We start from the raw sequence: 25,404 nt of genomic DNA on the forward strand, positions 1-25,404 counted from the left end.
TGGGAAGGAGGAAAACGAAAGGGCCGCAGAGACCTCTTTCCTCCTTCCCATCATCCTTTGTGCTCCTTTCGAACTTCTCTCGTTAATTTTCATAGCCGACTGATGAGTCGGCATTTGAGCTGAGGATATTTTGATTTTTTTTTTTATTGATAGACAGTGAGAAGCGATACGATAGGCCTTAGTATTTGCTCTACTTGCAAGTTTCCGCTTTCGTCGAACTATTTCGCCTAAAGAATAGCTGAACGTGAGTGACCTCGGAAGATTTTCGGAATAACTTTGTTGAATTCTCGACAGTCAGGAGGCTCCTGCAACAGTCTTACGAATAGTCTGGAAGTAAATTATCGCAATGAATTTCGGGTCAGAATCGTCAGACGCGCGACATTAAAGGTTGTCCCAGACACTGACGAACTGAGTCCGATATTAGAACAAATCGGCCTGTGCGGGGAGCCAAAACTTGATTGGTAGAGAAAGCAGCCAAAGAGTTTTAGCCAAAACAAGTATCAAATTGCTTTCGCCTAACAATGACGGAAAACTGCCTCAAAATTGCATGATAAGGAAATTAACTGCAAAAACCGTGGACGAAGATCCTGCTGATTGTCAACGTTGGATCTAAAAACATAAGAAAAAAACGAGAAGTCAGAAGACTACTGCACAGCTGATATTACAACGTATAATATGTGGAATTGCATTCCGATTCACATTCGACTCAGTACTGCTTGCCATAGATGTCCTATTACACTCGTTAGCAGCTAGCAAGCTTTTTCCACAAAGCTAATTTCGTGATGTTTGTCAGTATTTTCATATACTGGTCATTTTGAGGTAGAGGGCTGTAAGGCTAGACGTAATAGTCATTAATAATAGTCATTAAAGAGTATAGCGCCCTCAAAACAGTTCCATAGTGCCAGCCTCGTACCCAGGCCTGTTCGCGCTGTCCGAGTGGCCAGAGGAGGCTTGGAACCGAGGGTCCTAGGCGAATTTTCCCGACAAGCTTGACAGGTGACGTCAGCCGTGACGTCACATCCGAAAAATCGCCGAGGACGACTGGGAACGAGGCTGGCATAGTGCAATGTGCCATAGCATCGAACCAGTCTTTCGCTAAAACTCAAAATGCCCAATAGAGTACTAAAGTGTGACGTCATAAAAATGAAATTTCTGAAATTATGGGATTTGTCAGGATATTCTGAAAGAAAAATGTCCAAGAGGCCTTCTCACCAAAAATGGGCATTTCGGGGCAAATTGTCTCTGAGATCGTAGCCCAGTTTTGCCTAGAAAACTCCATACAAACCCTTGTAAATTTTTTTTGGTTCGACCCCCCCAAAAAATTAGAAGGGTTGTATGGAGTTTTCTGCGTATAACCGGCTAACATCTCAGAGACAAGTTGCCCCGAAATGCTCATTTTTGGCAAGTACGCCTCTTGGACATTTTTCTTACAGAATATCCTGAAAAAACCCATAATTCAGGAATTCCATTTTTATGACGTCATCACTTTAGTACTCTATAGGCCAATTCCAGGATGACGTCATTTTACTTCTTTTATCAAAATGCTTCAGTTTTTCGCTTTCTTGTGCAAATTAGCGCTTTTGTTGTTTAAATCTCACTGAGACTGGCAAATTTACATGTGAAAGGAAAACGAAAAATGTATGTTCGATTCTGGTAGTTGTAGTAAAATGACGCCATCGGGCAAATGGTTACTGACCCACTGTCCTTGCACACACAGACATCTCCCTTGATTGACCTGACAAGTGACCCGTGTTATAAAACATGAGTAGAGTTTCTTTCGTTTACTTTAGCAGCTATAAAAGTTATTAGACGATATTGGTTTTATTAACTGAACTATTTAAATTTATCGTCCATGTTTTAATTTCAAAACTAATGGCCTAGTCAGAGACTAGTGACAGGTTACCGATATCTGACTGAATTAACAGTTTCTTTGCATCCTAGCTGAGAATAATGCAAAATTTACAACACAAAATAATGTCTTTTTAAAATTCCCTGTTATTTTTCTTCAATATTATGAAGTTTTTTTCTATTTAGAAAATAATTCCTTTGTAGGGAAATGAAATTTCATCTTCTCTCTCCTAAATTGTGCCATACCGTGCAATTTTTACCAAGGAGAGAGTAGCAATTAATTCTCATTAATTTATCCCTGTGACCGGGAAGTTTTAAAGATGCCTTTTATATTTCTGCCGCTTTCGGCAGTTTTCAGTTCCTAGTTTTATCTGTTCTCATTTGAAAAAACACATGCATTTAGGCTATTGATGAAAGCACCAAGCCTTTTCTTATTCATCTTCTGTACTCCTCCTGCAACAACGCCAGTCTTGTGGAAATGTTGAAAGCTTAGAAATTGCAGTTTTTGGCAGTGTTTAACAATAATCTGTAAAGCGATCATCGTGTTCTGTGCGTCCCCCACGATCCCTAAACGCACATGCGTCATTCCAGGGTTACCGCTGACCAGGCTTTCTATACCATAAAAGCTGATGCCAGTGATGTCTTTGAGGTTGATATTTCGTAATGAATGGCAATGTTTACCAATAGTCATGAGACTCGCATCGGAAATTCCACCGCAGCCTGCGATGTTCAAGCTTTGTAGATTTTTGCACTTCTTAGCGATGAACCTTACGCCTTTATCACTGATTTTGCTACAAGACGCAAGTGAAAGGACCTTAAGTCGACGACAATTCTTGGCGATTGATTTAATTCCTTTGTCGCTAATTTCTTCGCAGTTCTCGACGTTCAGCTCTTCCAGAAGAGTGCAGTTCCTGGCAATAAGATTGAGCCCGCGATTTGTAACTCTTTCTCTTCCGGATATGTTCAATTTCTGCAAGCGCTGACAATAACGCGCCACGTGACCTATTGTCTTGTCAGTGATTGACTCGCATTGGTCGCCTGAAAAATCAATGCTTTGTATTCCTATAGCGTATGACGTAACCGCTCTAACCGTATCATCTGTTACTCTTTGAGAGCTGCAGAATGAGAAGTCAACTTCGCGCCAAAATAATGAATCTTTGCAAAGATTGTTCCAACGCCTGCAAGTGTATGATGCTTGAAATCTTTCCCGCAATGACAAATACGAAAATATATGAAGCCATATGTTATCCGGAAGAAGCCAGTGAATTTCTGAAGACACATCTCTGTGATCGTCCTCGAAGATAATTCTACTGCCACTTCTACATATAAAACATGTCTCTTGCGGCTTTAATCTGTAATAGCAAAGAAAACAAAGTTTAGAATGACTTCCCAATCTCCCATCCATTTTTCGCTCGCTATATTTTTCGCCTGCATTCAGTATTATCTGAACGCGTAGCCTTAGGAACAGACTATGAAGGATGTAACAACTACCAATTTTATCTTTCTTTCTCTTTTCCTCCTCAAATGTCGTTCTTTCAGCCCTATGCACACCCCGTATGTAAACAGTTCGGGAGTATGCCAGTTTTGGAAGAAGCGAAAACAATGGTCTACGTCACCAACCATAACATGATCACCATGGCGATGGTCATTTTCAAAACATACAAAATGGCGGACAAGGGAGAGGAAAGAGTATTGACAGAAATTCTCGTTTATTCTTGTTTCATCGAGCCTTTTATTTGTCCTTTCCTTACTATGAATTGGGAAGTACCTTGAGGACAAGCAGTAACCATTCTTGCGCTATAGTTCGTCGCCTATTGCGCGCTTTGTAGGCACTTCGTACTCACTGCGTATGTAATCAGTACATCGAAAATAGGTAAGCACGCTAACAAGTTTGTGCCTATTTCTTTCATTAATTTTTCATATTATAAGAAAAAAGAATGCTTTGGAAACAACTAAAAAAGTGACTTGTTCTATAATTTATTTCCTTATGTCTGCAAAGAGTAAGTTTTACTGTAATTTTTCCCGTTGCTTCTGTTTCTCTCTCGGGGAGTGAGCGACTGGCCGGAGAAGACGGCTGTAATTCAGGTTATTGTTTTGGTGCAAGCGAGTCATTTGTGAGTAAAATATCTGTTTTTTTCGAATATGATGTTCTGTTGGTGTATGTCCTGAAGCGGTTCCGTCCGGGTATACAACAGGTTTACAAGGGATTTCTGAGGGTATTTTGTCCGCGTTTTCTTCTTGAAAAACCACAAAGTGAAAATCTTGCTTATCATCCCTGATCATTTTTTCTTTGTCCCGCTTCAAAAAAACCTACTGCTTTCAATTATTCCGCTGTCTGAAGTTCACTGATTATTTGCTCAAGCTTAACAAATGCAAGAGACTCTTTAGAATTTAATATACATATTGGAAAACTAAGAATGCCTGTTGTTTTTGGATATATTGATTAAAATTGGATACTATAGTCTTTTAGCCCACCGGATTTGGCCAGAGGTCAGATATCAATAGGGTTATGGGTTGTTATAAAATATCCTCTTATATGGGATTTGATGAATATATCAATAATACTAAATTATTGTTTTTAACTCTGGGGTTGCCTTCAAACCAAAGGCATTGTAACTTTGAGGAGCACTTTTCTCCAAGTCTTCTCTGTGGGGACCCTTAAACAATTCTATTAGACAAGGTTTGGCCCAAAATAATAATGATTGCTGCACTTGGCATGGACACAACATAAGTTTTCCAAAGTTCTTTTTCATAGTTCTCCCTGGTTCTCTTGAACAGCACTTTCAAGAAAACAAATCTCACACATCAGAGTAAAGATACAATTATAAAAGTTATTAATTTTATTGTTACATTTTGTTTTTTGTAAATAAACATTTTATTTCTGGTCCTGACATAAACTACGAGCAAGGGAGCTATGCAAGTCACGCAAAAATAAAGTAAAAACAAGTAAAAACTGCAAATTTTACAGATTACGGTTAAGCATTCTTTTTACTGATTAGGGTTTAGGTTGGGGTTAGGGTTATGATTAAGTGCTGTTTAGGGTTAAACACTTATTTACCATGGTTAGCTTTGAGTTAATTCTTTTGGTATTACCAGATTACTGTTTTTGATTTTTATGTATTGTTTTCAATGAGTCGTATCTGACCTGCATGACTCGCTGCCATAGCTCGCTGGCTCGCATATTATACACACTCTTATATCTCAAAATCTTGTTTTTTTAACACCTTCTTGGACATGAAAACCAAAAACCAAAGCTTAATTGATATAATGAAGACAGTAGCAGCTGACATAGGTTTTCAATAGTTATCTTGTGAGATGTCTCTCATGTATTATTTATTAGGGAGGATGATTTGTTGAAGACGATACATTAACATAGATGCTTTTTCGTTGAGAGAATCTCAATAATTTAGGATTTATTCAAATACAAACATATTCAATATTATGACATAAAATGTGGGCTTATTGCTCATGCAAAGGTATTGATGGGGGAGAGTGTGGCATTTTCCTGTTTCAGATTGACCTTTGCACAGCACAGGGACTGAACATATTATGTATTTGGCATTTGTAAAGTATAAACAATATTTGACGCAAGGGATTGAACATTATGTGGAGAAAATCTTCACAAGCCTCCACTTCCATGACTCCTTCCTCATCTATCTCCTTTAAAGCCCCTTGAATAAGGGCAACAGTCTCTTCTATGGTTGAATGGTCATTGAGTGTGAGCTTCCACTCACAAGGTATATAAGCCCCCCCTCCAACTTGTTTCCCTCTTACCCATTTTTGAGAGGGAGGAGGGGCTTTTGTGGTGGTAGGTAAGCCTGTGACCACACTAACAAGAAACAAAAACACATGTTTAATTTTACTGAGGTAGGGTTGAATTTGGACATTAAATTTTTTATTACAGAGTAACATGAGGCGAATCTAAAGCAAGATTTTGCCCTCAGTGCACAAATATGTCGTTCTGAAGACATTTAACATTTGTTTCCTCGTTCCTTTTCCCAGCTTTTTGGCAAAAACGCGACAACATGTTTGTAATATGTCCAGATGTTTGTCTACATTTTGGACGAACATCCTGATCAAAATATAAGAAATCAATATAAGAACCTACTCACACTGATTTAAAACTCATTCCACAAACATGATCTGGATCAATAAAGTGATTTCTAGATCAGAGTCGCATACATTGCCGGTGAACACAACCAAAAACAGACTTGATCGCTTATAACTAAAAATACATGGACAGACTAAGGCATAACCATCAATATAGTAACCCTTCCTGTCCGTTGGCAATTTTCAATGTGTGGTTACCATTTTTACTAGGTTGTTACCATCGATGAAACTTTGCCTGAACACACCTTACACGTTGTAGTTTTGAGGAAAATTAGTCTTGATTTCGTAAAAATTCGGCAAGATACTGAAAACTAAACATAAAGACATGTACTTACATTCGATGCCCGTCAATATGGCGGCGACGTCTTCGAACGCTGTTTGATAACTGTCGATTTTAACTACCGTAATGTGGCACGAAACTGCTCTTGACATTCAAAACGCAAGGAAAAGGCTTCTACATCAAAACTGCTAGCTCGGAAGTGCCGGATATTGAACTAGTGGACCTGGAACAGGCTTTGAAAAAAGCTCCCTTGTTTTTGGCGATTATTTTTTCCCATTTTTACGTATTTTTAGCAGAACAATGGAATCATGACGTCATCGCTTCTTCCAAAACTGGCATACTCCCGAACTGGTAAATAACACTTTGTACACGTTTTTCTGTTTTCGATATCAGCAAAATACGCCCATGTTATTCCTGTCAACTCTTGTAAAATTTCGTGATAAGTAATTGGCGCATATGAAAAGAGTCTCCCCTTGGCTGTCGTCCGGCATAAAATACACTCTTCAACTTCCTAAGTTTTTCTATAGCAGTGATTAGTCCCAGTTACCCGCCTTGCCTTGTGTTTGTGGCAAAAAGCGCACGCATTCACATTGTTTCGGATCCGCGGTTGTGGATTAGAGAGAACCTCGTGGTAGAAATCAACCTCAGTTTTATTTATCTTTTTCTTTGCAAGTTCAGGTGCGTTTGCTTTTATTTGTCCTTGCGAGCCTTGTATAGACGGAATGAAGTTCAAGCAATTGTCGAATATTGAAGGCTGTTAGTATTTTCAGTCATGGCGCTAGAGGACTTGAAACTTAGTTGTGCCTCAGTGAGGCACGTGACGATCGAAACATTACAAAATATTAGCGTTTAGCATTTCAACTTCAGCACTGTCAGAAATGTCAGCTGAATTTTGATACAAGATGCTGAAGAGGAAGACTAAAAAACATTTCACTGACTTCGTCGATCTTGGATGCTAAGGAAGAAGACAACTTTTTAAAGTTGTCTTTTGGAGTTACGCAGTCAATAAAGTTCTGAAATGAAGTGGTCGTTCCCTCAAAAGTGTTCCGCAAATTTATCAAAATAGAACGGTCCAGATCAAAGTTCACTTTATGAGCGTAAATGATTATCACATTTCCAGCATTACTGGGGATCAATATCACTCAAATAACGTAAATGTTGGTTATTTAATCCGACATCATATGTGTCTTTTTGATACACAAGTCAAATTTTCACCCGGCAGGAATGACTGATGACGTTCGAATTGACCCAGTTCATCATAAGTGCTTACCAACTTGCAGGTATTTGAATCGTTACACATTGCAACTTAGTCTAACTTATTTAGGTCTATCATTTCAAAAGACCCTTCAATTTTGCTCGCATACACATCTACATAATACGCAGGCTATTAGGTTCAACTTTGTTATCAGAGTCACAGACAGAAGCTTGCGTTGCGTAAGGGGCGGATCGCGGATCGAAACTCAGGTGAGGTCACGCGGAAAAAAAATACTGAAGCCAAGAACAAATGACGTAAATGACGGCTTATAGAAATTGTGTGGATTAAAACCACGCGTTATATATTTGACTTCATTTCCACAGCGAGGAGAGCGGCGCTTGCTGTTAGCTGAGTGAAAGGACAAACCATGGCAGCTTCAAATATGGCCCTGTTCAGCATGGCATTTTTGTGCATAATGTCCATCGGTAGGTAATCAAATTCGACTATGTTATATTCCCGTCTAAATCACTTCATGGTTAAAAAGAATAACTCCCAAAGGCTCGGAGATCTTGGATTAACTCAACACTTCACGCTTCAGTCCTCGCAAGTGCTACTACGATTTCACGGCTCAACGTATGTAACAACACGGCACGTTCGGTCAAATTAGTGTATCATTTACGTTAGGTCAGCTTCATTTGCCTCGCAAATAAGTAAGTACATACCCAAAAATCACTCCAGGAAGGCCTCAACAGTAAAATTAAGCAAACAAAAATTGGAAACAAATGCTCGTTTTGAAAACTGAAACCACACTGAATAGCATGTCTCAGCAGAAGTAACTGTAAGCCATAAACTAACAGCCCAAACTTTTTTGTCGTCAGACGTAAACAAGAAAACCAGCCGAAACGGAAATTTTCAACCATTAGTGATTTCAACAATGATTAATCGTTAGCCATAGAAAACCCAAAGTATTAAGCGTTGGCCGTAAATGCCAAACCCCACAGACAGCTTGTGCTGCTTTTACAAACTAAGCTCGTGTAAGGCGGCGAAATCCAGTTAGAATTTTTTTATCTTCTTGAGGGGTTGGTCAGTGGATAGTACATACCACTGTAGCATATACCACACTAGTGAATACTGACTGGTGCTTTTCGCGAGCGCTAGATTGGGCGGGCTAGCTAGGCGGAGATGTGATCAGAATGTCGGAGCCTTTAGATCCAACCAGGAGCCCATAATGTAACAAAACCTCCACAACGAGATTAATTGCGTGAAGTCGACCTCGTATGCACGGCAAACATGGAAACCAGATTCTATCTTCAAAAAAAGGAGGTACAAAATATTTTCGCCAGCTTGATTTTGTCGAGTTGAGTTGAAATGATTGAATTTAAGTCGGCCTGCTTGGGTGCGATTTTTTCGGCTTAATTATTTTGAATTTATTTGCCTGTTTACAGTTGCTGCCCTTGAGTGCCCAGATTGTACAAATCTTCCAGTACCTGGGCAAAAGAGTTGTGATAGCAAACCAGTCCCGACTATCACATGTGGTCCTGAATTTGATCGATGTATGACGGTAGAGGGTAAAATCAAAGGACTGGAGATTGTTTACAAGAACTGTTCCAACAGCTTTTTGTGTGACCCGGACAGCCCCTACTACAGTAAGTAACAGCAATAAGAAGCATTGAGCAACTAAATGCAATTTAACACCGATTTAAAACATGACGTTTCGATAACTTTAAGATTTGGTGGTAGTTAGTGGTTTTATGTAACTGAAAAGAAGTAAGTTGAAGCGGAAAATGTAAAAGAAAATAGCTTACTAGTATAGAATACTACGAAAATAGAGGAAGGACTCAGTGATACTTTTTAGAACAGTTGTAGGCATGAAACGTTTTATCGAAAGGGTATGGTTATCAAATATTTTGTTATCATAATTCCACTCAACGACCTTGATTGTTTGTAGCCATTTGGGCCAATCTTATTGGAGCACTGAAATGAAAGGGACTACTCAGGATGTCCGCACATGTGGCAAAATCTGAATTCGTTTCTTTATAAGGCTTCGTTTGTTTGCGGCCCTGAGAGGGTACTCAAAAACGTTTTATACGGAAGGCTCCACCCCGAGCTCCAGCCCCTCACCCTTTTAATTGCCATTTTTGGCAGAAGAGGTACCCCTTTCGTATACCATCTATTGACAAATTGTACACCTTTCCGGCATACCTAGTTTAGAACTTTGAATCCTTTTAACCGCTGTAAATGCGCTGTCCTTTAACTATGAGTAAATAACCAGAAAGTTTTCTCGACTTTTTCGTAGCCATGAAATGCATCTATTAGCCAGTTTTGGAGCTTCTTACAAAACGAAATGACTGATTCCCAACCCTTTCACACACCTTAGGAAGCTTCAACCTTCCCTACCCTCTCTTATACCTGAAGTAAAAAAGGTACCCCTTTCGGGCGGAGCCCCCCTTGTATAGGCCATTATAGGGAGTATCCCCGGGGTTTGTTGCCGGTATTAACATAGACTACGAGTAGTCCCCCATTTTTTCTCAGGGATAGTAAAGCGAGCGAAGCGCGAGCGCGTGTGAAAATCAGCCTACGCGAGAAAAGGCGACACGCGGTGGTGATTGTCTCGCGTGGGGTGATTTTCACGGGCGCTCGCGTTTCGCTCGCTCTACTATCCCTGAGGAAAAATCGGGGACTACTCGTAGTCTAGTATTAACAAGTCAATTCCTTACGTTTCATAGTGTGTAAGTTGCTGAACGAGACTGGCTTCATGTCCTCATGTTCAGTAACCTGTACTCAACCAAGCAATATCCAGGAAATTCCGGAACTGGAGAAATGGAACATAGGAGCACGGGGGATGAAACCCGAGCCAAGTGACCATGAAAATAAAAAATTCAAGCGCCGGGCGAAGAATCCATTTCATCCATCGCGTGAAGAGTGATATTCCAGCCTTAGCGTTTTTTAATTTTTGGTTTGTTTTGAAAACCAACGATATTTTGCATGAGTGTAGAGCATGACAAGTAATCGTGTTAAAAGTTTGTAACACTTTTAGCAAAATGTTGTAGCCTAAAAGGGCTTTTATTCAGTGTTAAATAAAATTTCATTTGCCCTTAACTTATAATGATTGTCGACCTGCGAGCAAGCTTTCGGCAGTCACGGGGGAAGAAAGAGTGCCCCCCTCACCCCCCACGCCGAGAGCTACTCTGAGGCTTTATTAGGGCTTCTTCTTACATCCAGCAGGGGCAACCAATGACAATTTCTTCCTAAATATATTGACATCTCTAGAAATGCATACTAAGAGGAGCTAAAAAAATTTGAACCTGTTCGGCCATCCTAGGAGAACTTGAGTCTTTTCGAAATTATAAGGGCTTCAGTACTATTTTCCCGAAAACTTTAGATGCAATTTAACGTATTACTGACGGAAGAAATAATTTTTCTGATTCCTCTCTCCATCACAGTTCTGAATCCGAAAATTTTGGGTTTCCTTTTTGTTTTTTACAAAAAATAGCCTTATCTGGGCAGTGAAATGTGAAAAATTAACTCTTCAAAAAATCGTAGGGAATTTATTACATAAGCTTCGAAAATTGTAGAAGAGTGGAACGGTCATTTAGAAATTTTTAGCCGTCCTCAAGTAATAGAAAATTCTAGGAATATTTGCTTCTTCGAATAGATATTTTACAGAAAACTGTCGTTGGGTGCCCCACGACCCAGGGGTTTAGAGATATGTCCAGAAATGCACGCATTGGCGAAAATGGCAGAAATGGCAATTAATCGCCAAATTCGCCAAACTATAAACAAAAATTCAAAGAGATGGCAAAGGGGCCCTTTGCAAAGTGGCGATTTTGGCGAAAATGGCGTATTTGGCGAAAATGGCAGAAATGGCACTTAGTCGCCAAAATCGCCAAACTGTAAACAGAAATTCAAATGAGATGGCAAAGGGGCCCTTTGCAAAGTGGCGATTTCGGCGAAAATGGCGTATTTGGCGAAAATGGCAGAAATGGCAATTAATCGCCAAAATCGCCAAACTATAAACAGAAATTCAAATGAGATGGCAAAGGAGCCCTTTGCAAAGTGGCGATTTCGGCAAAAATGGCGTATTTGGTGAAAATGGCAGAAATGGCGCTTAATCGCCAAAATCGCCAATCTATACACAAAAATTCAAATGAGATGGCAAAGGGGCCCTTTGCAAAGTGGCGATTTTGGCGAAAATGGCGTATTTGGCGAAAATGGCAGAAATGGCAATTAATCGCCAAAATCGCCAAACTATAAACAGAAATTCAAATGAGATGGCAAAGGAGCCCTTTGCAAAGTGGCGATTTTGGCGAATTTGGCGAAAATGGCAGAAATGGCAATTAATCGCCAAAATCGCCAAACTGTAAACAGAAATTCAAATGAGATGGCAAAGGGGCCCTTTGCAAAGTGGCGATTTCGGCAAAAATGGTGTATTTGGTGAAAATGGCAGAAATGGCGCTTAATCGCCAAAATCGCCAATCTATAAACAAAAATTCAAATGAGATGGCAAAGAGGCCCTTTGCAAAGTGGCGATTTTGGCGAAAATGGCGTATTTGGCGAAAATGGCAGAAATGGCAATTAATCGCCAAAATCGCCAAACTGTAAACAAAAATTCAAATGAGGTGGCAAAGGGGCCCTTTGCAAAGTGGCGATTTCGGCGAAAATGGCGTATTTGGCGGAAATGGCGATTAATCTCCGAAATCGCCAAACTGTAAACAAAAATTCAAATGAGATGGCAAAGGGGGCCTTCGGAAAATGGCGATATTGGCGAAAATGGCGGAAATGGCGATGAATCACCGAAATCGCCAAATTATAAACAAAAATGCAAATGAGATGGCAAAGGGGCCCTTTGGAAAGTGACGATTTTGGCGAAAATGGCGCGCACTAATTCTGTATCTTTTCATCAACCACAAATAAAAAAAAATATATAGAGAGTGCATGTTGGCCTTGTTCTTAAAACGTGTTTTGGCAGAAATGGCAATTACTCGATGAAATACCTAATTTGTCAAGACAAATTGAAATGACATAGCAAAGGGTCCCTTTTGAAATGGCTATTAATTGCCAAATAGTACCACATATTAATATAAAAATGTTTCCAGTAGTATAATTGTATACTAATAATGACAACGCTACTGTAACTCAAGTGTCATTAATCTGTTTTTAATCCTTTTACCTTTAATTGATAACCTCTTGTGATTTGAAATTCGTCCCAGACGAGTGTTTGGTCGGGAATTACCACTTATAACTAATTTCTTGCTCAATTCAAATCGAATAGCCAACGAGTTGTATTCGATTATCAGTAAATGGTAATCTCCGTAATGTTCATGGCAACTTTCTTACCAAAAAATCCAAGATAGATATCCTTAATTTTCCAGGCTTGTAGGCATTGTTTGAATAGCGACAGTTCAACATACATACACTTTACATACACTTTATTGATGCTCCCTAAGTGGGCTTTTCAGCTCAATAGAATAAAAAAAATACAAATATATAAATTAATTGAGAATGTAAATACAATAATATTATAATTACAAAATATATATCAATAATATAATATATCAACTTAATAAAACATTTGCAAGATGACGTCTAAAATTCCTGGGGCATTTTAAGGACTTAATGTTATCATTCAAGGAGTTCCAGAGTTTGGCTCCTCTGAAAGCAAAGGAGCGCTGCCCTGTTGACAGGCGACATAAAGGTATATCCAAAGCACCAGATGATCGAGTTTGTCTATTATGGACTTGAGAACGTGATTTAAACATATCAGCAAGATAGTCTGGAACAAGCTTGTTAATACATTTGTGCATCATAGTAGCGTCATTTAGAATGAGTTTCTCTCTAATAGGAAGCCATTTCAATGATCGCAACCCATCCGAAATATGGTCATACTTTCTTAGTCCCAGAATAATTCGCCCAGCAAAGTTTTGGACTTTTTGTAACTTGTCAATATTGCTGCTGCTGGTATTACTCCAGACAGTTGAACAATATTGGAGTTTACTAAAGACAAATGAATTTATTACTAACAGAAGTGTTTTCCTATCCAGGAGGTGCTTGATTCTGTTAATTTGGTACAATTTAAAAAGGCATTTAGAGGCAATCTCAGTGATATGTTGGTTATAACTGAGGCGTGTGTCGAGAAGAACACCCAAGTCCTTAACGACAGGCACAGGTGTTATTTCCTTGTCAAAAAGTGTTATACTGAATGATGACAGTTTCTTTAAAAGTTGTGGTAATCCAACAGCTAGAACCTTAGTTTTGTCCGGATTAATCAAAAGAGAGTTTTTACAGCACCACTGAGATATTCTCGTAAGATCTTCGTTTAAGGCGAGGATGGACGTGGGTAATTCGGCAGGTGAAAAGGACAAATACAATTTACAATCATCAACATAGGAGGCAGATAGACAACGTTTAGGAACAGAAAGGAGGTCGTTAACATAGATTGTAAACAAAACCGGACCTAAAATAGAGCCTTGCGGAACTCCGAACTCAAGTGGGAGTACTTTAGAAACTGCGTCACCAATTCGAACGCACTGTTGTCGGTTAGAAAGGTAACTCTGAAACCAATCCAACGCACCCTGGGAAAAATCGAGATTTTGTAGCTTGGATAACAAGATGTCGTGTCGAATACTATCAAATGCTTTAGACATATCTAATAAGACCATGATGGAAACTTTCTTGTTATCCATAGCCTGGAGCAACTGATCTGTAACGTACAACAGAGCTGTTTCTGTCGAGTGAAGCTTTCTATTTCCGCTCTGATGTGCTGCCAGTTTATTATTTCTAATTAGATGCTCCATAAGTTGTCCATGTACCAACCTTTCAGTGACTTTTGAGACTATTGGTAATAATGAGATGGGGCGATAGTTGTTAGGGACATCTGGATTACCGCATTTGAGAATAGGTGTAACCTCTGCTGTTTTCCATGCACGTGCAAATGTGTTGGTAACAAAGGAGTTATTCACAATGTGGGTAATTGTTGTTAGCGTACTGGGTAAACTGTCTTTAAGAATTCTAGAAGATATCTTGTCCATTCCAGGAGCTTTGTTAGATGGTAGGCTTCTAATCACCCTTTCTACCTGATTTTCCGTGACTTGATGGAGAACGAATAATTCGGGGCTAACGTCGGTGGATATGTGTAAAGGAGTCGGCACATCCAAATTTACATTAAGTCCATGATGTAAAGATAAGTCCCTGGCTTTTTGAGCAGTAATACTGCCGACGGAAGTGAAGAAATCATTTAATTCGTTAGCTAACCCAGTGGGATCCTCAGAAGCCATAAAACTATCTTGTTGTTTACGTGGTAGACACCGGTTAATGATTTTCCAAATTGAGTTAGAATTTCCATTGCTATCCAGGATCTGAGTCCTGACGTGAACTTTTTCGGCCACACGAATCTCCCTTTTCACTTCTTGACGAAAAAATCTGTATCCGTTCCAGTGGAAAGGGTCATTTGTTTTTCCCGCAAGTTTGCGCCATTGGTCGCGCGTTCTCATTAGTTGACGAATTTCTGGTGTTATAAAGGGGTTAGGTTTAGATCTAATTTTAACCCTCTTGACTGGAGCATGTTGACTTAGTACTTCCAAGAACAGTTCGTTGAATACATCAACTTGATCGTTGAAATCGTCAAATAGGCTTATTATGTGAAAAGGCGCATATGACAAATCACGTAGGAAATTGTCGGCGCTGTAATTAGTATAGCTTCTAATAGTGACGTAACAGGGCTTGATCCTTGGCTTTTTTAACTTCAGCGAGATGTAAACAAGATTGTGATCGCTAATAGTTGACATAAGGACGTCGTTTGAAGCAATTAGTTTCTCATTCGTGGTCATCACAACATCGATTAACGATTCCCCATTCTCCGTGGCTCTGGTTGGTTTATTGATTAATTGGGTGAGGTTAAAAGTCGAGCAAAAATCGTTTAAAGCACGGGATTCTGCGTTATCTTGAAGGAGGTTGCAATTGAGGTCACCCAATATAATGACATCAAGACTTGACAGGAGGGATTCGATAAGACTGTTGGCAAGATCATCTATAAAATTTAATGGAGTACTCGGTGGTCGATATACTGTGCAGATGACGAATGACTTATAACAGCGACTTTGCACTTTTAGCCACAATTGCTGAAAGTTATTATCAGAAACTGAGGATACATTCTCCAGTGATGAAACTTTGTAGTTTTTCTTAATGTAAACACATAGTCCGCCGCCAGGTTTGTGCGGGCCACGGTCCTGTCTATACAAAGTGTAGCCTGGAATATGAATGCTCTCGTTGTTGACTGAAGAATCCAGCCATGTCTCTGATATCGTAAAGATGTCGAAATTATTTGAGACAACGGAATCCTTTAGCAGAGTGAAGTGTTCCCTGGACTTCAAGGAGCGGATATTTAAATGAGCAATCCTGATGTTTGACTTCGTGTTGCAAGGAAAGCTAATATTTGTGTTCGTCGATGTAGATGAAGAATTAGAAGTAGAGTTTGGTCCAGGATGTGGATGAATGTCGCCGCTAAGATTGTTTTCCAGGAGAGATGGGTTAAATGACGCTGTTCCGTTAGCTGAGTACAGAAGCCGTCTTCGGAGAAACCGCCTTCGCTTCATTCTTATGTACCATGATTTCAATCCAAAATGGCGGATTCGGCAAAAACTACTAGGATCGAGATAAGACATCGAAGAAGGTTCTGGGGCGCTTCCCGGTGTGTCAAATCCATGCCCAATTGAGGAAAACCGCCAATTAGAGTAGTGGCTTAGATTGTTCAAGCAGCTGAACAGTAAAAACACGAGGAAAGTGAACATAAGAACGGAGCTAAAAATTAGTTGACCGACCGCCATCGCTGACCGCTGACCACATTATATGTTATGAGGAATCCAGGTTGGTTCTTGGCTACGCATTCAGATAATTAGATGGTCCGTATTGCCTTGTATATCCATCCTGTTTGTTATAATGGCGTTCAATCGTACAAGTATATATAAACGAGGTGGTTCATTGCAGTTTCACAGAACATGAACGTGTAAGGTTTAGTATTTGTTATATAGATGCGGCGGCCATGTTGAAATAGTCGATTTTGGATAACTACTTTATGTAAGTAGAAACGATTAGTGTCATTCCCAGCCGACTTTGGTGGTCACTCTATGTAAGCAAAACGATTAATGTCGTTCACAGGGACTCTCAGGCAATTGTTAAAATAGAAGGTAAAAAGGTCGGGTGACGTGTTTCGACGAGCATTAACATTAGCAATTTAATGGAACACATATTGTACTGAGAATTGGTTTGGTGGTCTCAGCGCAAAAAAACAATACATTTTCTAAATTTCTGGCCCCATCTCATAAAGCAATAATGGGACACATTTTTTAAGAACGAGACAAACATGTACACTCTCTTTTTATATATCTAGTTGATGAAAAGATACAGAATTAGTTTGAATGGGATATGTTTTATGAAAGAGACAAACAAGTTATTATTTTGATCCAATGTTTATGTTCAATAAATGCGGTGAAGTATTGAGCACAAGTGACATTTCGTGCAGGTTTACATAAGGCGGAAATAAGCGAATTCACACATTTCAAAATGGCGCATACAAGCTTCTGGACTTTTCGGCTTTCGTTACTTTTAGGGGACCGTTTCTCTAAAGAGCAAAACAAGTAAGTGCGAGAAGAAAGTGAAGAGTTTAAAACGACGGAAGAAGATAATGTGTATAGTGGAGAACCAAAAAAGAATGAAGGGCACACAATGGTTATCGTGAAAGCATCTTTTAGCCAGGAACCATGCGTTTCGCAATCGCTTTTCATTTAAGGCTGCCTCACAATTTAATGGAACCAATGTGAAGAGAATTGTAACCAGTGAGGATTGTTAAGGTCTACATCGAACCTCAAATGTTAGAGTGTCCATGGCAAGGAATTATTAAGATTTAAAGGACTTGGTAGTTCTCTCCTCGAGTAATTAGTGGACTTGTAAGTCTTTGAAAGGAATGAACCATACAAAAGCAAATGATGCTAGTGTGATATCATCACATCACTTTTGGTAAGTCAAGCGACATCGAAAGTAAGGAAATGTTTACTTAACCTGTGAAGTACATGGCACAAATACATATTAGCTTAACTGAAACGACTTCCATTTGTTGTTTTCAGATATATTTGATTCAGTTGTATTTGATAAATGTTGCCTCACAGTTATTGGGGCCTCTTATTAGGCAAGTAATTTGAACTTTTTTTTAGTACTGTTGCCTCACAGTTATAAGGACCTCTCTAGTTATCTACTTTGAAGGGGCCACTTTTGGCATCCAATTTGAATATTTTGCCACATATCGCCAGCCCTCTGGCGATTTTTGCCAAAATTGCCAATTTCGCCAAAATCGCCAGCCTCCAAGGGGCCACTTTTGGCATCCAATTCAAATCACCAGAGGCTGGTGATTTTTCGCCAGTTTCGCCATTGCATGCATGGCGATTTTTGCCAAAATCGCCAATTTCGCCAAAATCGCCATTTTCGCCAAAATCGCCAGCCTCCAAGGGGCCACTTTTGGCATCCAATTCAAATCGCCAGCGGCTGGCGATTTTTCGCCAGTTTCGCCATTTTCGCCATTGCATGCATTTCTGGACATCCAATGTGAATATTTTGCCACATATCTCCAGCCCTCTGGCGATTTTTGCCAAAATTGCCAATTTCGCCAAAATCGCCAGCCTCCAAGGGGCCACTTTTGGCATCCAATTCAAATCGCCAGAGGCTGGTGATTTTTCGCCAGTTTCGCCATTTTCGCCATTGCATGCATGGCGATTTTTGCCAAAATCGCCAATTTCGCCAAAATCGCCAGCCTCCAAGGGGCCACTTTTGGCATCCAATTCAAATCGCCAGCGGCTGGCGATTTTTCGCCAGTTTCGCCATTTCCGCCATTGCATGCATTTCTGGACATAAGTGGAGAGGGGTTTATTGAGAAATTGTGCTTTTCAGCGAAATAAACGCCACATTTGATTGGATGCCGCATAACGCTGAAACTATGCAATAAAAGCCTGAACGTAATCGAATCATATAAGGTAGTCTAAAGGTTAAGGCATCGAGAATTCTTAAATCCATATGGTAGATAATGCGTTAAACCGATTGTTTCTGTTTAAGTCTGCATCGCAAAGTAACTTCATCTTAACACAAATAAATTTGCATCGTTCTCTATATCGCAATTCTGTCTCTCAGATCCAGTACATGCCATCGTGAACGTTGGGAAATGGACAGGGATGCTCGTCGTCTCGCTTAGGGGTGATAATTTTCGGGATTCTGGTCTCACTTAGGGGATTTGGGCAAAAGATCAATACACCTATTCTTTAGCTGTAAAGATCCCGGGGGGTGAAGGGGGGAGGGGGGTACTGTACCAATATTTGTGTAAGCCGCTGAGGTTTTGAAACCCTGAACCTGTTTAGCACCAAAAAAATCTTCATTTTCATTAACCTTTTCAGAACAAACGACAAAATGAACATTGTCTTGATTTAAAGTATTTTAGTGGCAATTGCAATTAAGAAAATTCACGTTATGGTGGTAACTTTTGTTTTCTTGAAGCACAGACAAATTCCACGAAAACAAATCAACCAAGAGATTATTCTAGTAGATTATTCTCTCTGGTTGTAATTAGGACTTATATACCCTGTTCAGGACAGACTTGCACGAAATTTTATACCCTGATTAGGACAGAGAGGACAAAAAACATACCCTGACCAGCGGCACATCCCCGTATAGGTCATATAAGGAGGTACAACCCCACCGGATCAAGATCTCTGCCGTTTAGGGCGGCACGGGAAGAAATATACAGAAACATAAATTCTATTTATAGTATTTTGGTATCTTTTAGATCAGTGAAAAAAGCCCGAACCGCGCGTATATGCGTCTCCTTCATTTCGAAGTTTCCCCTGGGTTACGAAACGATTCAATTGTAACCTTGGCTTACCTGTGGCAAGGCCAGTGGGAGGCCAGCGGAATCCGTGGTCTGAGAAATCACACCACTAACATCTGACCATTACCCCGTGATCAATTATCCGGCAAAATTAGTGCTTTGCACCGCAAAATTATCAACAAACTTCAGCTGTTGACCCTGTGTTTGCTTTTTTGACTTAATGCCGGGTGGATCATTTGACTTTTGAAGGGGAGGGTGGGATGATGGGTTTTTTGATTATGCAAGATCATTTTGCTGCCAAGCCTACTTCTGTGATGGAATTTGTTTCTCATATTTCGAAGTCAATGTAAGACCATTAACTCAAGGCAATCTTTATCTTTGTTCCAAGTCTTTTTGCAGAATACTTATCTTCCCTTCTTCGCCTAGCCTTATGAACAGGATGAATGATGTAACAACGACCAATTTTATCTTTCTTTCTCTTTTCCTCCTCAAATGTCGTTCTTTCAGCCCTATGCACACCCTGTATGTAAATAACACTTTGTACACGTTTTTCTATTTTCGATATCAGCAAAATACGCCCATGTTATTCTTGTCAACTCTTGTAAAATTTCGTGATAAGTAATTGGCGCATATGAAAAGAGTCTCCCCTTGGCTGTCGTCCGGCATAAAATACACTCTTCAACTTCCTAAGTTTTTCTATAGCAGTAATTGGTCCCAGTTACCCGCCTTGCCTTGTGTTTGTGGCAAAAAGCGCGCGCATTCACATTGTTTCGGATCCGCGGTTGTGGATTAGAGAGAACCTCGTGGTAGAAATCAACCTCAGTTTTATTTATCTTTTTCTTTGCAAGTTCAGGTGCGTTTGCTTTTATTTGTCCTTGCGAGCCTTGTATAGACGGAATGAAGTTCAAGCAATTGTCGAATATTGAAGGCTTTTAGTCTTTTCAGTCATGGCGCTAGAGGACTTGAAACTTAGTTGTGCTTCAGTGAGGCACGTGACGATCGAAACATTAAAAATATAGCGTTTAGCATTTCAACTACAGCACTGTCAGAACTGTCAGTTGAATTTTTATACAAGATACTGAAGAGGAAGACTAACAAACATTTCACTGACTTCGTCGATCTTGGGTGCCAAGGAAGAGGACAACTTTTTAAAGTTGTCCTTTGGAGTTATGCAGTCCATTGCAATAAAGTTCTGGAATGAAGTGGTCGTTCCCTCAAAAGTGTTCCGCAAATTTTGCAAAATAGAACGGTCGAAGTTCACTTTATGAACGTAAAATGATTATCACATCTGTATTACTGGGGATCAGTGTCACTGAAATAACGTAAATGTTGGTTATTTAACCCGACATCATACGTGTCTTTTTGATACGCAGAGTCCAATTTTCACCCGGCAGGACTGACTGATGACTTTTGAATAGACCCAGTTCATCAAAAGTGCTCACCAACTTGCAAGCAGTTGGTTTGCTACACTTTGCGACATAGTTTAACTTAGCTCTATCATTTCAAAGGACCCTTCAATTTTGTTCGCATACACATCTACGTAGTACGCAGGTTTATTAGGTTCAACTTTGTTGTCAGAGACAGAGGACAGAGACTTGCGTTGCGTGAGGGGCGGATCGCGGATCGAAACTTAGCTGAGGTCACCCGGAAAAAAAATACTGAAGCCTGGTAGAAATGTCATAAATGGCGGCTTATAGAAATTGTGTGCTTATTTGGGTATCAGCCCTGGATTAACGTAAAACCACGCGCTATATATTTCACTTCATTTCCACAGCGAAGCCAGAGAGCGGTGCTTGCTGTTAGCTGAGTGAAAAGACAAACCATGACAGCTTCAAATATGGCCCTGTTCAGCATGACATTTTTGTGCACAATGTCCATCGGTAGGTAATCAAATTCGACTATGTTATATTCCCGTCTAAATCACTTCATGGTTAAAAAGAATAACTCCCAAAGGCTCGGAGATCTTGGATTAACTCAACACTTCACGCTTCAGTCCTCGCAGGTGCTACTACGATTTCACGGCTCAACTTATGTAACCACACGGCACGTTCGGTCAAATTAGTGTATCATTTACGTTAGGTCAGCTTCATTTGCCTCACAAATAAGTAAGTACATAGCCAAAAATCACTCCAGGAAGGCCTTAACAGTAAAATTAAGCAAACAAAAATTGGAAACAAATGCTCGTTTTGAAAACTGAAACCACACTGAATAGCATGTCTCAGCAGAAGTAACTGTAAGCCATAGACTAACAGCCCAAACTTTTTTATCGTCAGACGTGAAAAAGAAAAGCAGCAAAAGAGAAATTTTCAACCATTAGTGCTTTCAACAGTACTAGTAATTAATCGTTAGCCATAGAAAACCTAAAGTATTAAGCGTTGGACGTACCCAGCCCAACTGACAGAACTGACACCCTCACTGAAGCTTGTGCTGCTTTTAGAAACTTCGATCGTGCAAGGCGGCGAAATCCAGTTACACCGACTATTGCCAATTTATCAGAGGCCTACAGTTTTTTTTATCTTCTTGAGGGGTTGGTCAGTGGATAGTAACATACCACTGTAGCATATACCACACAAGTGAATACTGACTGGTGCTTTTCGAGAGCGCTAATTGGGCGGGCTAGCTAGGCGGAGATGTGATCAGAATGTCGGAGCCTTTAGATCCAACCAGGAGCCCATAATGTAACAAAACCTCCACAACGAGATTAATTGCGTGAAGTCGACCTCGTATGCACGGCAAACATGGAAACCAGATTCTATCTTTAAAAAAAAAGGAGGTACAAAATATTTGCGCCAGCTTGATTTTGTCGAGTTGAGTTGAAATGATTGAATTCAAGTCGGCCTGCTTGGGCGCGATTTTTTCGGCTTAATGATTTTGACTTTGTTTTTTTCCCGTTTACAGTTGCTGCCCTTGAGTGCCCAGATTGTATAAGTTATCCAGCACCTGGGCAAAAGAGTTGTGATAGCAAACCAGTCCCGACTATCACATGTGGTCCTGAATTTGATCGATGTATGACGGTAGAGGGTAAAATCAAAGGACTGGAGATTGTTTACAAGAACTGTTCCAACAGCTTTTTGTGTGACCCGGACAGCCCCTACTACAGTAAGTAACAGCAATAAGAAGCATTGAGCAATTAAATGCAATTTAACACCGATTTAAAACATGACGTTTCGATAACTTTAAGATTTGGGGGTAGTTAATGGTTTTATATAACTGAAAAGAAATAAGTTGAAGCGAAAAATGTAAGAAATAAAACAACTTACTAGTAAAGAACACTACGAAAATAGAGGAAGGACTCAGTGATACTTTTTAGAACAGTTGTAGGCATTTGTGGAAATGTTTTATCGAAAGGGTATTGTTATCAAATATTTTTTCATCATAATTCCACTCAACGACTCCGGTTGTTTGTAACCACGTGGGTCAATCTTATTGGAGCACTGAACTGAAAGGGACTACTCATGATCAGAATGTCCGCACACGTGGCAAAATCTGAATTCGTTTCTTGATAAGGCTTCGTTTGTTTGCGGCCGTTAGAGGGTACTCAAAAAAGTCTTATACGGAAGGCTCCACCCCGAGTTCCAACCCCTTACCCTTTTAATTGCCATTTTTGACAGAAAAGCCCCTTTCGTATACCCTCTATTGACAAATTGTACACCTTCCCGCATTCATAGTTTAGAACTTTGCATCCCTTTTAACCGCTGTAAATACGCTGTCCTTTAATTATGAGTAAATCACCACAACGTTTCCTCGACTTTTTCATAGCACTGAAATGTATCTGTTAGCCAGTTTTGGAGTTTCTTACAAAACGAAATGACTGATTTCCCAACCCTTTCATATACTTCAAAAAGCCTCAACTTTCCCTGCCCCCTCTAATATCTGAAGTCTAAAAAAGGTACCCCTTTCGGGCGGAGCCCCCTGTGTATAGGCCATTATAGGGAGTACGTATCCCCGGGGGTTTGTTGCCGTATTAACAAATCAATTCGTTATGTTTTATAGTCTGTAAGCTGCTGAACAAGACTGGCTCCATTTCCTCGTGTTCAGTAACCTGTACTCAACCAAGCAATATCCAGGAAATTCCGGAACTGGAGAAATGGAACAAGATTAATTGGGTGAAGTCGACCTCGTACGCACGGCAAACATGGAAACCAGTTTCTATCTTCAAAAAAAAAGGAGGTGCAAAATATTTGTGCAAGCTTGATTTTGTCCAGTTGAGTTGAAATGATTGAATTCATGTCGGCCTGCATGGGCGCGATTTTTTCGGCTTAATTATTTTGACTTTATTTGCCTGTTTACAGTTGCTGCCCTTGAGTGCCCAGATTGTATAAGTTATCCAGTTCCTGGACAAAAGAGTTGTGATAGCAAACCAGTCCCGTCTATCACATGTGGTCCTAAATTTGATCGATGTATGACGGTGGAGGGTAAAATCAAAGGACAGGAGATGACGTTTGTTTACAAGAACTGTTCCAACAGCGTTTTGTGTGACCCAGACGACCCCTACTACAGTAAGTAACAGCAATAAGAAACATTGAGCAATTAAATTCAATTTAACACCGAATTAAAACATGACGTTTCGATAACTTTAAGATTTGGGGGTAGTTAGTGGTTTTATGTAACTGAAAAGAAGTAAGTTGAAGCGGAAAATGTAAAATAAAATAGCTTACTAGTATAGAATACTACGAAAATAGAGGAAGGACTCAGTGATACTTCTTAGAACAGTTGTGGGCATTTGTGGAAATGTTTTATCGAAAGGGTATGGTTATCAAATATTTTTTCATCACAATTCCACTCAACGACTCCGATTGTTGTAACCATTTGAATCAATCTTATTGGAGCACTGAGGTGAAAGGGACTACGCAGGATGTCCGCACACGTGGCAAAATCTGAATTCGTTTCTTGATAAGGCTTCGTTTGTTTGTGGCCCTGAGAGGGTACTCAAAAAAGTCTTATACGGAAGGCTCCACCCGAGCTCCAACCCCTCACCCTTTTAATTGCCATTTTTGAGAGAAAAGGTACCCCTTTCGTATACCCTCTATTGACAAATTGTACACCTTTCCGGCAAACCTAGTTTAGAACTCTGCATCCCTTTTAACCGCGGTAAATGCGCTATAGGTGGGTTGAGTTTGTTGTTGGTTCTCTCCCTTGCTCCGAGAGGTTTTTCTCCGGGTACTCCGGTTTTCTCCTCTCCTTAAAAACCAACACTTTCAAATTCCAATTCGATCTGGAACGCACGCACACGTTTCAACGAGTTCTTATGACCTCCTTAGTGCTCCATGGGTAAACAAATTACAATTTACAATTTTACAATTTTTTGTACTTTAATTATGAGTAAATCACCACAACGTTTCCTCGACTTTTTCATAGCCATGAAATGCATCTGTTATCCAGTTTTGGAGTTTCTTACAAAACGAAATGACTGATTTCCCAACCCTTTCATATACTTCATGAAGCTCCAACCTTCCCTGCCCTGAAGTCTAATAACTTGGGGTACACCTTTCGGGCGAAGCCCCCCCTGTATAGGTCATTATAGAGAGTATCTCCGGAGTTTGTTACCGGTATTAACAAGTCAATTCCTTATGTTTTATAGTGTGTAAGCTGCTGAACGAGACTGGCTTCATGTCCTCATGTTCAGTAACCTGTAATCAACCAAGCCATATCGAGGATATTTCGGAACTGGAGAAATGGAACCTAGGAGTACAGGAGATGGAACCCGAGCCAAGTGACCATGAAAATAAAAAATTCAAGCGGCGGGCAGAGAATCCATTTCATCCATCGCGTGAAGAGTGATATTCCGGCCTCAGCGTTTTTTAATTTTTGGTTTCTTTCGAAAGCCAACGATATTTTGCATGAGTGTAGAACATGACAAGTAATTGTGTTAAAATTTTGTAACACTTTTAGCCAAAATGTTGTAGCTTAAAAGAGCTTTTATTCAGTGTTAAATTAAATTTCATTTGCCCTTAAGTTATAATGATTGTCGACCTGCGAGCAAGCTTTCGGCAGTCACGGGGGAAGAGAGAGTCCCTCACCCCCCCCCCCCCCCACCCCCCACACCGAGAGCTACTCGGTGGCTTTATTAGGATGTTTGCAGCTTGTTTACTCCGGACACCCAACGAC

The 25,404-nt window shown here is 40.1% G+C and overlaps 3 protein-coding genes and 1 long non-coding RNA gene across 6 annotated transcripts in view; 2 read left to right on the plus strand and 2 right to left on the minus strand.

Annotated features, from left to right (window-relative positions):
* Positions 1-1,836: 1,836 nt before the first annotated feature.
* Positions 1,837-25,404, minus strand: part of LOC140930170 (uncharacterized) — a 39,684-nt gene continuing 16,116 nt past the window's right edge. For both annotated transcript variants that reach the window (XM_073379837.1, XM_073379836.1), the window contains exon 3: positions 1,837-3,200. In XM_073379837.1, coding sequence (XP_073235938.1) covers positions 2,216-3,200 — 985 coding nt within the window. In that variant the 3' untranslated portion in view covers positions 1,837-2,215. The remainder of the gene's footprint in view (positions 3,201-25,404) is intronic.
* Positions 4,666-7,184, minus strand: LOC140930173 (uncharacterized). The gene is made up of 2 exons (XR_012164822.1): positions 6,294-7,184; positions 4,666-5,677 (listed from the first exon to the last, which is right to left on the minus strand). It is a non-coding gene; the product is annotated as an uncharacterized lncRNA (long non-coding RNA).
* On the plus strand, positions 7,758-10,532 carry LOC140930172 (uncharacterized). The gene is made up of 3 exons (XM_073379840.1): positions 7,758-7,918; positions 8,879-9,079; positions 10,160-10,532. The coding sequence occupies exons 1-3, from the start codon at positions 7,861-7,863 to the stop codon at positions 10,357-10,359; spliced, it is 459 nt and encodes a 152-aa protein (XP_073235941.1). The 5' UTR covers positions 7,758-7,860; the 3' UTR covers positions 10,360-10,532.
* On the plus strand, positions 21,061-25,251 carry LOC140930171 (uncharacterized). Of its 2 annotated transcripts, none has more exons than XM_073379838.1 (5): positions 21,061-21,176; positions 22,195-22,395; positions 23,290-23,466; positions 23,589-23,795; positions 24,878-25,251. In XM_073379838.1, the coding sequence occupies exons 1-5, from the start codon at positions 21,119-21,121 to the stop codon at positions 25,075-25,077; spliced, it is 843 nt and encodes a 280-aa protein (XP_073235939.1). In that variant the 5' UTR covers positions 21,061-21,118; the 3' UTR covers positions 25,078-25,251. The 2 variants fall into 2 exon arrangements, with proteins under 2 accessions (XP_073235939.1, XP_073235940.1); XM_073379839.1 differs by lacking the exon at positions 21,061-21,176 and adding an exon at positions 21,944-22,069.

The sequence above is a fragment of the Porites lutea genome, chromosome 3 (genome assembly GCF_958299795.1).
Source record: "Porites lutea chromosome 3, jaPorLute2.1, whole genome shotgun sequence".
Taxonomy (NCBI): Eukaryota; Metazoa; Cnidaria; class Anthozoa; order Scleractinia; family Poritidae; genus Porites; species Porites lutea.